Genomic DNA, 17,932 nt, shown 5'->3' with positions numbered 1-17,932 from the left:
AAAGTGAAAGTAGTTCCATTATCTCTCATTCTCACGCAGTAGATGCTCTGTTTAACTGTTTTCTGTTAAAAAACTGTCAACTGTTAACTGTTTGCCAGTGAAATGCTCATTTTTTCCACTTAGACTTACTTTACGTCCTGTAAATAGCGAATGCACTTATGGCGCGACACAGCTGGCTCTTAAAGGGAATGGGAGATGAGACTTTAATTGGTTTATTCTCAAAACACACCTATAACTCATTAAGAAAATAAACTCAACCCTTTTAGACCATGCGCCATGGCGCAAAGTAGATTTTCCCATCCTTTAATTAGCAAAAATGCGTTCTGACACGCCCTGAAAGCGTTTGCGCCCTGCGTTTTGCGATCTGCGCATGGACCATCAAAATAGAGCCCAATGTGTTTTGCTTGTCTAGAAAATCCTTCTTGATGTAAGAATTTTTAGACATTTGGACTAGAAACCAGGAAAAAAAAATTTAAGAAAAGCATTTTTTGCAGTGTTGAACCAGCGAACTTCTTGCTGTGAGGCGACAGCGCTACGCACTGCGCCACGGTGTCACCTCTTCTGATGAACAAAACAGAAGATATTTTAAAGAATGTCATAAATTTATTGAATTCCAAAGTATGTTTTTCCTGCTATGGATTCCAATAGCTACCAGTTTCCAGCTTTCTTCAGAATATCTACTGTTCAGAAAGAAATCGGTTTAGAGACACATGAAGGGGAGTGAACTGTGAGTCAATTCTAATTTTCATTTTCCAGAAATTAAGACAGTTGCCAATTGAATAAAAAGTTGAAGACATCTTTCACGATACTAATGTCTGTGCTTGTTGCTGCTTTGCAGATGGGCAACTAAACAAGACGCTTCTGCCAAAGAACATTTCAGTGTGGTTTGTGCTCCTGGGGCCTGGCACTATTCTGAGACTCGCACCAAGCAAGAAAAATATGTTTTGGCATCTGTTACACGAACCATATTTATTTTCATTTCATTTTAGCATGAAAGAGCGAGCGCAGCCATCCATACCTTTTTGTTGATGCAATCCGAAACAAGCTTCATCATTTGTCATTTGGGGAAGCTGTGATGTTCTTTGAAGCTGTGGGAGTCAATGAAGAGCCAAGCAGGATTATATTCATGTTAGTTTATTGAACAAGTCTTTGACTCGGTATGGGACAGAGGATGACGGACACTTTAGTATCTAAATAAATCTCTGCGAAAATAATACTGTAACCTAAAATGGCATGTCTGTTTAGTTTTTCTTCCAGTAAATCTCTGAAGTACAATATATACACATTCGTAATATGATACATACTGGCATTAGCTCGCTAACAACAGCCATAACATTGCGTTTTGATGCCATTTCACCATTTATAATTGAGGGTTACTGTTTTTAATCCCCTTCGCGACTTTAAATACAATCTTTCCCTTGCACACATATAAGTGGATATAAATGACCCCTCTCCACTCTTCTATTATCATACAGTGCTTTCTGTCCAAAATATACTTATTCTGCATCCACTCGAGAAAAATAAGAGCAAAGATGTCTTTTTTTTTTGATAATAACATACCATTTACTAGCATAAACTATTTCTCATCCCGCCTCTTGGGTATTATTTTCTGGAAAAGTCTATGATTTTCTCCCAGATTGGGAGCGCTGATGCATATCTTCTCTATATAATGAAATCATTCATGCAACTAATCTCAATACAAGCGATTTCTTTAGCATATCCACATCAGAACTGATAGGATTCGTTGATTAGGAGAACTCAAGTCCAATCAATTCTTTCGGAAATCACCCGAAACTTGGTGTCCTGCAAAGTTTAGCTCCAACTTCCTTCAACACACCTGCCTAGAAGTTTCTAGTATACTTGGGAGAGCTTGATTAGCTGGTTCAGGTGTGTCTAATTGGGGGTGGAACTAAACTCTGCAAGACACTGGCCCTCCAAAACCAACTTTGGGCAACCCTGCGATAGATACCCAACTGAAAAATCCAACTTAAACCAGCCTAGGCTGGTTGGCTGGTTTTAGCTGGTAGATCAGGCTGGTTTTAGAGAGGTTTTGGCCATTTCCAGGCTGGTTTCCAGCCATTTCCAGCCTGGTCTTAGCAGGTTAGGCTGGAAGATTACCAGCTAAAACCAGTTTAACCAGCCTAGCCAGGCTGGGAGCCCAGCCAAAACCAGCTATGTCCAGCTTAAATCAGGCTGGTCAAGCTGGTTTTAGTTGGATTTAGCTGGTCATTTTCCAGCCTGACCAGCTAAGACCCGGCTGGAAATGGCTGGAAACAAGCCTGGAAATGGCCAAAACCTCTCTAAAGCCAGGCTATTTACCAGCTAAAACCAGCTAACAAGCCTAGACTGGTTTAAGCTGGATTTTTCAGCAGGGTAGTATTGCTTTATCAAATGAACTTGGATTCACTCCTCATATAAATTGTCAACCACTTCCTCATGATGCACTGATAATAATTCCAGTAGTAACCGACTAATGATTGAAAAGGTATTTAAAAACAAAACATCTCTAACTATTTGACCTTAAAACCGTGATCTGTTGCCTAGTTTCTATAGCTTTGTCTCAATTCCTCTATACACAGGAATTACTATGGCTGAGCAGCTGTGCAGTAAAAATGCACATCACCTTAGCAGCAAGCACTCGAGAACACACACACACACACACACACACACACTTACGACCATCGACAGGCAACCACACGCACGCAAACACATCTTTCCCGCTCCCTGATATCAGTCTCGTCGAGCTATTTCTGGGTGCTGTAAAAGTTGGTTAGACCGTTCCAATGTAATGCCCGTTGGTGTGTGAAATTGAGGTAATTATATTGCGTTTACTAGCATCTACCCGAGAGGTTTTATGGAAAGTGTGACCTGAAAACTCTAGACTGAACAGCTTATGGTGCAAAGAAAGAAAGAAAGAAAGCCTGGGGCAGAATGCGGCCTTGAACTAAAAGGGAAAAAGTTGGTCTAAAAGCATCACGTTAAAAGGCTATACCACATATCCTGTAACTGATTAAACACGTTCAACATCCAACCCCCTGTTACTGAAAGGACCAACAGACGGGTTGAGATATTCCCCAAGCATTAGAACCCAAAGAATAGACACAGCTTACACAAAAACAGCACTTAGTGGTTTCTTCTTGGTCGTCCATTGACCACAGAGATGGACAAATAAAGTCAAGTCGATAAGTGTTATGGAGGTTCCACAATTTCACAGAGACACTCCTTGTGGTAAGCGAAATACTTCCTTTCTTTTTGGAGCACAATATATATCCAGGTTCATGTGCTGGCTCTACTTCTGTGGATTCAGAGTAAGTGCCAGTGAGGGACAAGCAGGTCTGATTGAACACAATCCTCATGTGACCACCTGCTGAACTGTCGAGCGTTCGTGAGGACATGATTGGTCCCCGCAGTGCAGCCTCTTTAGAAGCCTCTGGAGTTTATGCGAGAAGTTCTTGTTCATTTGCCTGTACATGAGAGGAATGGCAAAGCTACTGCAGAAGGCGAGAAGTTTAGACAAACATCTCAGGAAGAAGTATATGATGAGTTGCTGCTTGCTGGAATGGCTTCCGGGAGCCCCTGCCACTGTGTGCACAAGTAGGGTCATGTAATACGGAGTCCAAAGTAAAAACTGCATGCACACGGAAGCCAGAAGCAACCTGTGGATGGAAGGATCGAGCCTTCCAGAGTCCTGGTCCAAAGGGGTGGACTCCTTCCTGATGCGTAGGATAAGCACGAATGCATAAAGCACAGCCACTGCTGGCACCACATACCCAATGAACATCATGATGGCGTCAGCCGCTTCTTTGTTCTGCATCTTGGAGCACTCGATGATCTTAGTGGACACGTGATTGCACACGTAGAAGAGCAATGAGGAGAAGCTGGTCAGGACGGCGCCGCCCCAGATGAAGCCGCAAACATGCTTGGTGTTGTAGACGCTGGACATGTAGGTGCGTGGGAGAGCGCGCTCAATGTAATAGTCCAGACTGAGCAAGGTAGTGGAGTACATGATGACCAGGGAAGAGATGTTGAACAGAATGAGGAGGGTGATGTAGATCTCGTTGTTGTATTCCCACATGGGCCAGCGGGTGAAACTGGGGCCCAGCAGTGCCACAGGAGCCACCAAGTTGAGCACCAGGCCAGCGATGGCTATGTTCACAAAGTAGACATCGGGCATGGTCATGGTGACCTTGTTGGAAAGGTTGACCACCACCAGCAGGGCATTGTAGCAAAGGCCCACTGGAAAGCAGACAATGAGGTACACCAACGAGAAGACGGACAAGATGAGTCCAAAGTCCTGGCAGAGCCTGAGGTCCACATTGTCGTCCGTCTCATTGTAAACCATACAGCTCCACATTGCTATACGTCCAATGGTTTCTGCTCTGTCTTTCTGAATCAGCTGTAAGAAAGCACATGAGCAGTGTGTTAATGCATTGGTTTGGCAGCATAGCAGCAAAAATATGCATTCATTAAAGACAAGATCTGGGGTGTAAATCCTACTCCTGGGGGGAGGACACTTCCCTGCAGAGTTCCTGCCAACACAACTGTCTGGGTGTGATCCCAAGGACTTGAATTACTCATTTCATGTGTATTTAATTAGAGATAGAGCTACATTATGCTGGAAGGTGGAACTCCAGGAGCAGGACTGGACACCCCTTGACAAAATGATGGATCGCTCATTAGCAATGATCTCCTGTGATATATATTATAACTACATATAAACTATATAATCTGTAAGCCATATTTGTCTCTCTAAACAACTCATCTGACAGCATTAGGTTCTCTTCTGCCCTTCAAAGCTCTGGAGTTGCCTAATCTCCATAAAATTTAACACATTTATATGCAAGAGAAAGTTAGTTATGTAATTTCAACATGTTGCCCTTTCCTGATAAAGAGTACAGATCAATTTATAAGTCGATAAAATTTGTCAATTATTTTCATGTATTCAGACACATTGTTTAATTTATTAAAGGTTATAGGCTTATAGATGTTAGCATCAGTATGTTAGTCTTAAGGATATTAAGAATATATGCCAAAAACGACAAAATTCACGTTAAGAAGTCCTAAACATACAAAGCTGACATGATTGTCAATTCTGCCTGAATAGATCAACTATTTATTTGACATAATCATGTTTCTCATCAAATCTTTTGACCAATCAAATGTTCTCTAGTATCTGACACGTCCTACACACTTCAAGACACTTCTCATTTGCTTTATATTTGATCTCCACCACTCTCACTGGCAGAGCTGTGATAAAAACAAAACACTATTTGCTATTTTTAAAAAGGGGAAAAGCTACTATATGTCCCAACTCGTCCTTATGTTTCTGTGGAGATTACATCAAATTTAAGAAAAAAAATGCACATTTTAAAGTACTTCACAGGACCTTGTATGACTTAATGTGGGTTGGAAGGGTTGTCAAAATGATCAACTTTGGTACCAATCAATAATGTAATTTTAAAAATATCCATAAAAATATCCTGCTAACATTTGAGTGATGTTGAGGATGTTCTTCACCACTGTTCACCAAGCGCAAACACAGATACATTGACACTGGAGAATTTGGAAGCCACGTCTGTCAGCTGATCTGTCTATAAGAAGATATATGAGCAATTCACTGACAGATCAGTGGATAGATGTGCTGATGTCTCTGTGTTTGCATTTGACGAACAGCGATGAAGTGATTTCAATCACAGTCATATCTGTTATGAATGTGAACAAACCAGCCTGATCTCACGAGAAAAAGTATTTTACGTTTTGCCAGTTTAGTGGCTAATTCGTACGAGTCGTACGAAATGGTACGATTTTAAAAAGGAGGCGTGGCACCTAACCTCCCCCCCTAACCCCAACCGTCATTTGGGGATGAGCAAATCGTACTAAATTGTACAAATTAGATTGTACGAATTCATACGAATTAGCCACTAAATGAAAAAGTTATGAATTGCCGTGAGATTGTGTTGAACACAATGACCAATCATCAATTTTAAGAACCTGCTTCACAGTGCTCAATAGTTAGCGGGAAATTAACTTTTAAAATTTCAGCATTGATTTGTACCAAAGTTGATACTTTTTACAATCCTAGTTGGAATAAATTACATAGTGCACACCCGGTAAACATTTCTATTCTGTTTCCTGGATGGCTGCGCAAAACGGCACAGGCATAGCATGACACTAAAATCTAACCATAAAAATGGTATTGCATTTTAAGGCTGATTTATACTCCTGTGTCAAGTGCATGTGTATGGTCCGACGGAGCCTTCGCGTGGTCGCTTAGCCCTCGCCATGGCTGACGCTGATTCACACTTCTCAAAAAATGTAACCACATCGCAAAGACGCGTATCGCATGTTCTATGATTGGTCGGCTTTGTAGCTGTGCCGGTTCCCACCTCTGAACGAGCAAGTTTTAGCTACTTGTGTGTTAAGGTAGCATTCAAAAAACAAAACATCCATGAAGAAACTCAATACATAACATAATCTACAGCCAGCGTTTCGGAAGTGTTATCGCAAAGTAACACAAGCACCACGCAGAAAAGACCATGTGTCATGACAATCACTCGATGCAGAAGTATCTGCGTTTACAGACTACACAACCTTAAACACAAGGCTTCATCCCAGTTACCACGTGCCACTGAACTTTAAGTTACACCAAAAAGAAAGGACACAATTATATGACATCAGACATGTCTTTCCAAAACAACAGGTTCCTCCGCTATGGCTTAGCAGCACCATTGGCTCAATGGGTGGTGACCAAAAGATGACATTATTCAGCTCTGAGACTGAGGCGTGCAGATTTATGAGATGTGACATGTAAAGGGTGCAGTGGATGCGCAGCGTGAGGCTTGAGTTCAGGGTGAGGTCACAGCGCGGGCACATGCAGAGAGCTGCTGTCCAGTCATTAAAACATAATGACATAACGCTCTCCCTGAACACAGTCTGGCCTCACTTTCCTATTAGCCAATGATTACACATAGGCTACATTACAGCTTTAATTTTTTTAAATTGGCTTCCAGGCATTTTTAAACAGTACCGAACGTAAAGCTGAAGAAAAAGAAGAGAGTTTACAAGCCAAATTTGAACAAGGGTTTCCTTGAGCCAACAGCTCTTTAAATACAATGAGTATGTGTACTAGCTATACAGTATTCAACATTTGAAGTGGTTCAAAACCTTTATCAAAGTTGTCCTTAAATATTAAACAACCCCATTCTTGCCTTTTTTGACAATTTTGAAAAACAATTTTTGATCCACTTCAAATGTTGACTACTGTATTTGCTTTTAAGAGGGTTATAAATTGACCCCCCCTTCAATTTAAGTCCACCACAGAATAAAAAAGCAACTTAAATGCATGTGGAAAGCTGTGAGCACAAGGCAGGAGAGTGGATGTGATAACAGTAATCTTATTTTTCTTACATTTCAGTACAGACTAGTTGAATTTGGTACTTCTAACAACACTACTGGCACCGCAACCAATCATGAATGCCTAACAATTGCACAGTCTCACAGCTTGACTAAATAATTCAGAAGTTTTCTTTGTTCTATAAACGCAAGGTTCTGTTGTATTTGTGAGTATCTACAAATAAAAAAAAAAATTACTTGCTGTTTTTGATGATGTCTTTCTCTTATCCTTATGACCAAAATGAAAAAATAAACAGCAAAAATCAGCCAAGGCACTGGAAAGATGTGAGCCTTTATTTAAAGCAGGGATGGCCAACCCTGTTCCTGGAGAGCCACCTTCCTGCAGATTTTAGTTGCTACCCATATCAAACACACCTGAACCAATTAATTAGGACCTGAACACCATGTGGTAATTACAGGCAGGTGTGTTTGATATGGGTTGCAACTGAAATTTGCAGGATGGTGGCTCTCCAGGAACAGGGTTGGCCACCCCTGATTTAAAGCCTTTATTGACATGGTTAATCTTTAAAAAGAGAGCTGCCTTCATGAGGGTAACAGTGATCAGGTGCATCTAGAGTTTCTTATAAATGCTACAGTCTCATGACTCACAAGAACATCAAAACCACACTAAAATAATATATTAAACAAGGTCAACTCAACAATCATCATCAACTTAGCATTGATAAAGGGAATAAATTACTATAGAAATGACAGAATGTTTGAAGGTTTGCACTGCCATTAAAAAAAGAGAGAATATACCCAGCATAATATCAGATTGACGTTATACCCCAACAAAATGGGACGCTATATTTTGTTTGGAAATAAAAATCAGGTTGACATCAGAGCACAACGTCAGGCCACCGTCAAAGTTTAACGTCAGACAGATGTTGCATTTTGGTCACTTTCCAACGCAACCTAAAAACAACCAAATATCGATATCTAATGATGTGACAGCTTGGCGTTCTGTGACGTCTATCAGATGTATATTGGTTGCCATACCTGACGAATAAATGTCAGTATTTGACGTTAGGCATGATATTCTGAAGGTATGATAACCTTGGATAAACATATCACGGTTTGTGATAACTGCTCTAAAATATGTTCTTTTGAAATGTCTGGCTAAAAACAAAAACCTTTTCACCCTTTTAACACATTATATTTTATTTTGAAGAACATTTAAACTATTTTGGACCAGTAAACATTTGACTGCTGCTGTCTTCATTAGTTCCAAAAGCATTGATTTATTTACAATTTAAAACGGCATCTTTGGTGATGTTGTCTGCTGGAGACACTGTTGTTGTAAATAACAGTGAATAAAAAATCTTACATATACCTTAGGAACAGTATAGCAGAAAAAGTTGTTGGTTTTAAAACCTTGACTTTTCCAAACCGCGGTATACCTTAAAAACGGTTACCGTCTCATGCCTATTTGACATCAATAATGACGTTGGTTTAAAATGTTGTCCTGATGTTGGATTTTGGTCATTTTCACAACACAACCTAAAATCAACCAATTATTAATGTCATTTCACATCATTATTGAACATAAAAAAACGTCCTAAGATGCTGGCGATCTAAATCTAACCTAATTTTAACGTTTTATGATGTTGTGTGTTTGCTGGGTAAGCACACCTGTGTTTGAGTCAACATCACATGTTAAAGCTTTTTTAAAGCAGTGAGTATTGCTGATTCAGATCTTCAAAATAACAGACGGGTGTGCAGCTAGTAAATCACTGACTCATGAATGTCTCAGAAAGCTATACGTTTATTAATAAGCGATATCATCAATATAATCATCACAGCTTTTTTATCAGATCAGACTATCAGATTTCTGCATACTGCACACTTCCAGAAATCATAGATATTTAAACAAATCAGAGGATTTGCTAAAGTCTTTGCAGAAAAATGTGCCATATGCATTAGACATTTATCCAAAGGTCTGTGAGCAGTGCTTGGTGAGATGTCTGAGGCTGAGACACTTTTAAGGGCATATAGTTTACCCCTTTCTTATGATTTAATATTACTATTATGGTTCTTCTGAGTGTGCCAGTTTGGCTTCAGTTCAACACACAGTTCAGATGTTTTTATTATAATGTGTTAAAGTGTCATTTTAGGGGCGTGTACACAGCTCGCTGTTTTAGGGGCGTGTTGCTTCACATGAAAATTAGTTTCGGCTTCCCGGCCAACGTAACAAGCGGGCGGAGCCAAGAGCTCACCTGCTCTGTGTTTGCAACAGACAGGCGGAATGTGAGAAGGGACATGAGTGAGAGAACTCGCATTCAGCTGTACATGTACGACTCGGACACAGACCAAGCAGAGAGTACAAAATCATGTGTCTTTGTATAGTTTTACAGTCAATTGTGTGCTAGTTTCAAGTGCGGAGCTTGTACACAGAAACAAATAACCACACACACTGGATTAACTTTGACTGAGGCATTAACTTTGAATGGGCCGCTCGAAGCCGCCACACGGCACAGTACACACTCTGTGGCGCGGCAGAAACATGAAGTGTCCCGAATCGTTGCGCCATGCAGCACCATGCATTTTAGAATGCTTAACAAAGGTTTCTATCAGGGTAAACACAATGACTGCACTCCTACGTCAAGTTTCTGTCGCTCTGAAAACCGCTTCAATTGGTCCACCGTTTTTATGTTGTTAAAAAAAAAAAAAAAAAAAAAAAACAATATGACGGTCTATACACTATACGTACACACATGTCTGTCCAAACAGCTTGTAGTAAAAAGTAGATTTTTCACCCTAGGTGCCCTTTGAATGTAACATTCACTATTTTGGTGATAGCTTAAAAATCCAGTTTTAACATTCTTTAAGTTGGTCAGGTGAATTTGCATGACTTCACAATGAACAGAATCTCTATGACATCCAATTTTGCTCTTAATGTAAAACTCCTAAAAACCCAGGTCCACCCTGAAATAGAGCTGCACAATTAAACGTTAAAAGATCGCAATCTCAATTCGACCCCCCAGACGATCTTAATCCAGCATTTCTATGATTCTGCCAATTATATTTTCAAGTTCAGGAGAGAAGAAAAGACGGCTTGCAAGTCTTTTCATTGTTTTACACATGTTGCTCAGTGACATTGACACCTCCAAATGATGTTGAATGAGTCACATACTGTATTTATAAGGCCTAAAAATGTCATTTTTGTTTTAATATAATGATGTTTTCGCGATCAGGAAATCACACGTGACGTGCTGACCGTGAGCTGTTATCACAGAGAGGGCGGGCACGCGAGCTCTACTTAAGGATAGACGCGTGCGCGCTTTAGTGAACAGAACCTGCATATGTTGCGAGTAACAGGTAATACAGTTGTAAATAATATTCAGTTTGTGGCACAGAGTGATCGTTTGGGAGCCGCATGCGAAGTACGAACAAGCACTTAGCAGTCAAAATGAAACCGAAAGTGTGCACTTCATTTAAATGATCATATCGCATTTTAGAGTTATGATTACGACAAGTATTTTATATGCTTTTACTTTTATAGGGAACACACAGCTGTGCATGAAAATAAATGTTTACAATGTCAGTATAACTACTCCAGCCTATATATTGTTGAATATAATCTGATAATGGCAAATGTCTGATTTTACCAGTGAATTAAATTGTCTAATATGACAGATTGCAAGCATATATCTTAAACATTATAATTCAACATCAGAAATATTATAAGAATAGATTAATATAGAATAGAATTATTTATAGAAACCAGTAGACCTACAGATAATATTATTATCGATGTTGTGCCATATGTTTGTTTTTACCATTCCTTTATTTTACATCTACAGAATCGTGAGAAAATCGTGATCTTTATTTTAAGCAAAACAAATCGTGATTCTCATTTTAGCCAGAATCGTGCAGCTCTACCCTGAAATGACTATAACAACAACATTTAACCAAACATTATAATAGTTACTGTACCTTCAACTTTTCAATGCTCATTTGTGATTATAGTAAATATGGTGTAATTCACACAAACTCATCAAAAATAATTTCATTACCGCAAGGGTCGTCACAGTAGCTATGTTTCCATCCAAAGATGTGAACTAAACTGGCGAAAAAAAATTGAACAAATCCTTTGTGAATAAAGCACTTTTCCATCCAATTAGTCTAAAAAACAAAACTGTCACTTCCAAATAACTGGCTGCAAATATCAGAAATAAAAATGGAGTTTGCTGCAGTATAAGGAGCAACTTTTTTTTCTTCTAAAATAAATGACTTGTGCCTCAGAAGCAGAGATGAAACATAATAAACAAACACAGTAGTAACTGTATTTTAGAGGCACGAAACCGCTCTTTGAGAGCACAGCTGCTCAAGACAGTTATAAGGATAACATCACTTTGATGAAGGATGAACTGTCATATCTCTGATCACACATTTTTATGTGCATTTTCAAAATTGATTTGCATTTTAATGCTTACATTAAGCATTTTGTGTGCAATAGCCGAAAATGTGCATACAAACAGAAGGATGGAAGCATAGCTTGTGAGTAAATGTTCTCACTTGTAAAGAAATGTGTAAGACTGGTTGGGTGGGAAGGTAGAAAGGATACTGTATATCACATGAATCAAGGAGCTTCTATTAATATGTGGGCATTGAACTCCCTTTTGAATGTGCGCTTTTATTTTCAAATTTGTGATAATGCATACTCTGTGTAAAGACTGAATGTGCAGTGACGGCAGCGTGTGCTTTATGAAGCAGAGCAGATGCTTTCCTTTTTTTTTTGTAGCATCTGTTGTAGCTGAAATTATTAGTCTTTATTTCTAGGAGAAAAGCAAAATGACACTGGGGGAGGTGTAGCAGTGGGCAAGTAATGTAATCAGTAAGCCCGCACTGTACAAATGCAGGGTTGAACACAATTCATTCATGTTGTCCCAACACAAATCAATTAAGTTAACATAACACTTTAAACAAATGTATGTGGATTGAAGATAAAAAAAATTAAGTTGTCCCAAGGAAATCTCAAGAATTGTGTTGTTTCAGCTCATTTTAAATAAGTAGTTTGAACAAGTAAAACTAAATATTTTTCTAGTGTAGTAACTATTTCACAAACTAATGTGTTTTTACTTTTATTTTAATGAATAATTTTTTATTTGTTTTTCACTTTTTTATTTTAAAGGAAATTTTCAAAATATAAACAGCAGCAACAAGAATAATTGCGTTAAAACAAATTAATTAGCTGTTGTGCATCAGTAAAAGGACACACCAGTCCTTACAAGACAAAAATAAACTATATAATAATGTAAAATAATAACAAATATATATTATAAAATAATTACTTTCCATTTTCAGCAAAATGGATACATCCAGCATCCACCCTGCCTAACAACCAGTGTTTGCATTTTGACGGTGTTAATTCTTTAAATTACAGTTTGTTCATATACTGTTGCAGCAGTTTTTTTTTAGATAATAATAATAATAATGTTAATAAATGTATGTTTTATATATATATATATATAAAAAATAAAGGCCTCTGGCTTTTGTGCGCATGTCAGCACTTATTTGGCAGTAGACATGGAGTCTTCCCAGACACCGCAGAGCACATCTGAGCAGATATAATGACTGTTGAGTGAGCGTTCCCCTGTCTGCTTATGTAACGCCGTCAAAGAGTGACTGTTTTGGCTTGGAGACAGACAACTACGGACTGTTCCTCTGCCTCTCACTAGAGGGTGGAGATGCTCATTTACCCTTTTCACCTTGCAGTCACACACCTATAAAGAACCAGCATGTTTTCGCATCAACAGCTCTGTATGTACATGCAGCACTTTATGTTGAGGTCTAACCGGTATACGACTACCAGTGTACCTTATGTCTCCTATAAGAAGGTAAAGCTTGTAAAGGCTAAACTGTCTTCCTCATTTACTTTAAAAGACAAAACATTAGTGGTGTAACGGATCACAAATCTCACGGTTCGGAATCAGATCACACTACAGTTTTTGAGTCACGGATCGAACCATTTTTTAATTAGCAAAAAAGGGAGAAGACAAATGTCATTTGCTCTTTATATTTATACAAAAATATTACTTCAAACCCATTGGTTATAACAAACAGAACTTGGAACCTGGAAATTTATTATAAAAATAAAAATCAAGAAAAAAACAGCTGAAAAAAGGGAAAGTTTTTAATAAAAAAAAATTATGTTTGCTACTGTTGCCGATAATAAAAAATATAGAAATCTCACATCTTGTACAACAGCTCATATTTATTTTCAATTAATGATTCAACAATTCATATGAAACTTCATCATTTTTGAAAACCTATTCAGTGACATCATTTTGATAGTTGTTTGTCACCACCCATTGGTTACACAATGTAATTGCTATCACCAGCATCAAGTTCCATTAAACGGTGATTTTAATCTTTACCATAAACATCAGTGTTTATATCTGAACTATAAACTGTTTTCTCAGTACCTATGTGTTATTTAATTGTTTGTAACGAACTGAAAAAGTGTGAAAATTGAATCTCTCTCGATCAAATGCAGATCTGAACGCAGAGCTACGAAAGATTAATAAACATACGCAAATAATTATTCATCATTCATGTTGCACAGTTTTAAATTCAGATCACGATCTTTTAATGTTTAATTGTGCAGCTTAACACTGAATGCATTAACGCAGACTAAACAAACAGTGACAGAAAACATCTTTAATTAATAGCCTGAGAAAGCATTTAGGTCCCACCGCAACCTTTTCCGTCATCACTATATTGTACAGGGAAGCCACAATGCTTGCATACACGTGATTTGAATGATGGGGGAGGCAATCTCTCTGCAATTGTTGTAAATGTTGGATTATCCTACAAGTTCGGAAAAAAGTTATTCATCCACAGGTCATGTGCGTTCCGATCTGTGGATTGTAATCCATACGGATCACAACTCAACAGTGATCCGTTACACCCCAACAAAACTTTACATTTTTAGACTTAAGCAAATAAAAAAGGACTAAAACTGTAATGAATTGAGTTTATTTATGTTTTTGTTGCTAATGAACCATCTATGTTGTAAGATAATTTGTTTAAAAGTGCCATAATTTATTACGATATTTGACATTATCTCAACTGAAACACAGGGTGGGACATATAGTAGCTCCAACCCTTCATAAAATAACACTCGATATGCTTATTTCATGCGACTGCCATTTTAAAAAACAAAAGCGAGGCTGCAGAGAGAAGACCTCCAGTTGTTGCCTCGATTTCAAAGCGCAGATGTGGTGTACACATCACTTTTAATAAAGTTAAGTTTAATTTAATAAATTAAAAGCCTATTAGGCGTCAAACAAAATCACAATCTCTTTGAGAGTAATACACTTAAGTGTCTTAGGCTTCAGTTCATGGTACCAGGTAAACACAGTTGGGACGCTTCCCTGCGTCAGCCCATGTAACCCAGTGAGCAATAAAACATTGCAGTCCTCTGTACAATGTTTGGAGCATATGCTCGTGTTGTCTGTAATAGTGTTGTCACAATACTGGAATTTAATAAAAAGTCCATTCCTGCTAACATTTAAGCGCATTCTTAAACACCGCTGATTTACAGTGCTCAACAGAAAATGACTGTGATTGGCCGTGAAAGTCATTAGTTCACCAATTGCAAACACAGATACATGGACACTGGAGTATTTTAAAGCCATGACGATCGTCTGTGTTTGCACTCAGTAAACATCAGTGAGCGATGAACAAATTATCTTCACGGCCAATCACAGGCATTTCTGTTGAGCACTGGTAAATACTGGCAAATTAGCATTGTTTAAGAACACGCTCAACGGGAAGTGTAGAACTGACGTTTTGTTTTTTTCAGTACCGAAATTAAGTATCGTGACACTAATATAGTGAAAGAATCAGTTCATGAACTTGAGCTTGATAAATGGTATCTAAAACATGTGTTTGGGAAAAAAAATGTCAGCTAACCAGTGCATTTCCCTTAACTTAGCTAAAATTGAGGTCCGATTTCCCTTTTTATTTTTACTATTCATTCAGAATATACCAAAGCAGTCACCATTCCTGTGTGACTTCAGGCAACACTTCGGGGTTTCTTCTCACCGCAGCCTCACTTTCGCTTTTAAAATGTCAGTCACGTAAAAATCAGTCTATAGCGTTTCGTTTTTTTTTTTTCTTTTCAGCTCTGCCAGTGAGAGTGGTTGAGATCAACTTAAAAGCAAATAAGAAATGTCTTGAAGGGGCGGGACATGTCGAACACTATTATAGAACATTTGATTGGTCGGAAGATCTGACGAGAAACTGAAGTATGAGGTGATGTCAAAAAAATTTTGCTTTCCAAATAATAGCAAGCTTTATCAAAATTAAATCGTCTAAATGTGAATTGTGCAACTGTTTTGGAGCATACTTGCTTATGGATATCCTTTAAAACTAACATAGTGATAAGTAGCATCTAAAAACTGTATTTTAATTTTAAGAGGCCTTTAAGATTATCCACTGCTTTTTAAGGGTGTTGGCAAGAGACTTGGTTAGACACTTTGGAAAGAGAAGAAAAGAACTGCCAAGGGAAAACAAGACACGAGGGCTTGGTTTCTAAAGGGCAGGTGTCAAAGTCTGACTCCATAATGCTTTCATCCATTAAATCCAAAGAAACAAAATATCTTGCAAAAGGACATAGTAAACACAATACAACAGCAAAACTAGCCGCAACCCGTGTCCCTATCGCTCTCTTCAAAACAGAGATTATCCTGTTCACTTCCAGCTCTCGCTTTGACCATGGCAACCGATAAATAAGGGTTTTAGTTGCACACTGCTAAAAGCATCAGTATTTACTCATCCACTGATCCATGTTCCACTTAATACAGGTCTTCGGAGGGCATGTTTATACTGTATAATATATTCAAAATACACTATATGGATAATTAAGATGCCTTTTTGCTAATGACAAATTTTCTGTAGCATTCCAAGGCGACTTTATCTTTAAAAATTCTTCTGTTATGATGATCTAATGCTTAAAAATACTTATCATCAAACAGTTGTGTTGTTTATTGTTATCTTATCTCCATTTTTTTCTCGGAAGACATGATTCATTGACACTAAATAGTTCAAAAGATGCTGATATAGATATGATATAAAAACCAGAAATATTGGTTAGAAGAAAAAAGATGTAACAGTAATCTAGTTCTAGCATTACACATTATACAAGTTTTGGCATGTAAATGTTTTTAGCAAAATTCTTCATCAAAGTTCACCAATGCTGCATTTATCCTTAAAAATACAGTCAAAAAGTAATATTGTGAAATAATAATAATTATAATAATAAAAAATGCAATATTTTTATTTGTTTCACTTGAACATATCAAAATTATTATTCCTGTGATGCAAAGCTGAATTTTCAGCATTTCTCCAGTTTTCAGTGTCACATGACTACGCAGAAATTAAACATTATTATTAAAAAATATTAAATTTGCAAAATGAAAATAAAAATGAATGCAAATATGAAATATGACCATTTTTAAAAATAAATTTAAAGAAATTTTCTAACTAACGGAGTACAATCTTTATTGTCTAAAATATTACTATACTATTTGTGACACAGGTAACCTTATCAAGTAACTTACCTGTTGAAATACATAGTTACCCTTTAATTTAAGTTATGAAAGAATAGTTATAGTTAATAAATTAATTTCCTTCATGGGTTTGTTTTTGTCTAAGTCTGTCTAACATAAGCAAGTAATAATAATTACTTTACAGCAAAAAAACAAAAATTATATATATATATATATATATATATATATATATATATATATATATATATATATATATATATATATATATATATATATATATATATAATTTTATATAGTATGAATGTTTGTAATCTGAATAAACAGACATTCTACAATCACCATGTTATTGTCACAAGACCTTCCGGTGTCAGTTGAATTGCTTCACTTCCATTCACAAATTCCTCTGTCATGGCCTAACAGCATAGTGAAATGTTCATCAGATGTGCACTTCAAAATGTTAGTAGTAGTACATCTGGGTTTGTCTACAATTGACTTGAAGAGCTACATGTTTTTACTACTCTTTTAGTGAATTCAGAAATATGTATATTTACACAAACACAGCACTTATACTTACACTTACACAGCAGACTCATTTATTCTATTAATAACATACTGTTTGTTGTATATACAGCTCTAGTCAGAATTATTAGCACCCCTGAATTATTAGTACCCCCTGTTTATTTTTTCCCCCAATTTCTGTTTAACGGAGAGAAGACTTATTTTCAACACATTTCTAAACATAATAGTTTGTTCTGTAGACAGATATAAAACAAATATAGTTTAAGGGGCTAATCATTTTGACTAACTGCTTTTACTCTAGATGAAATAAAACAAATAATATTTTATCCAGAAGGAAATATATTATCAGACATGCTGTGAAAATGTCCTTGCTCTGTTAAACATCATTTAGGAAATATAAAAAAAAAAAAAAAGAAATTAAAGGGGGGCTAATAATTCTGACCACAACTGTATTTAGAATTGAAGTGTGTTGTTTTGGACAAAACCTCCAATTAATCATTTAT

The 17,932-nt window shown here is 37.2% G+C and overlaps 1 protein-coding gene across 4 annotated transcripts in view; it reads right to left on the bottom strand.

Moving 5' to 3' along the window:
• Nucleotides 1-1,118: 1,118 nt before the first annotated feature.
• gpr146 (G protein-coupled receptor 146) overlaps nucleotides 1,119-17,932 on the bottom strand; it is a 30,207-nt gene continuing 13,393 nt past the window's right edge. Inside the window, exons 2-4 of one of the 4 annotated variants that reach the window (XR_015479939.1) lie at nucleotides 2,320-4,396; nucleotides 1,928-2,065; nucleotides 1,119-1,803 (exon numbers count right to left, since the gene is read on the bottom strand). Coding sequence is in view for 1 of the 4 variants with exons in the window: in NM_001320482.1 (NP_001307411.1) it covers nucleotides 3,353-4,354 (1,002 nt within the window). In the remaining 3 variants the exon portion in view is untranslated. Of the gene's footprint in view, nucleotides 4,397-17,932 lie in introns of all 4 variants that reach the window. The other 3 variants (XR_015479938.1, XR_015479937.1, NM_001320482.1) reach the window with 3 other exon arrangements.

This window comes from Danio rerio, chromosome 3, assembly GCF_052040795.2.
Source record: "Danio rerio strain M-AB ecotype USA chromosome 3, GRCz13ab, whole genome shotgun sequence".
Classification (NCBI taxonomy): Eukaryota; Metazoa; Chordata; class Actinopteri; order Cypriniformes; family Danionidae; genus Danio; species Danio rerio.
The sequence above is the reverse complement of the archived record's forward strand: the minus strand, read 5'-3'. Positions and strand labels throughout refer to the sequence as shown.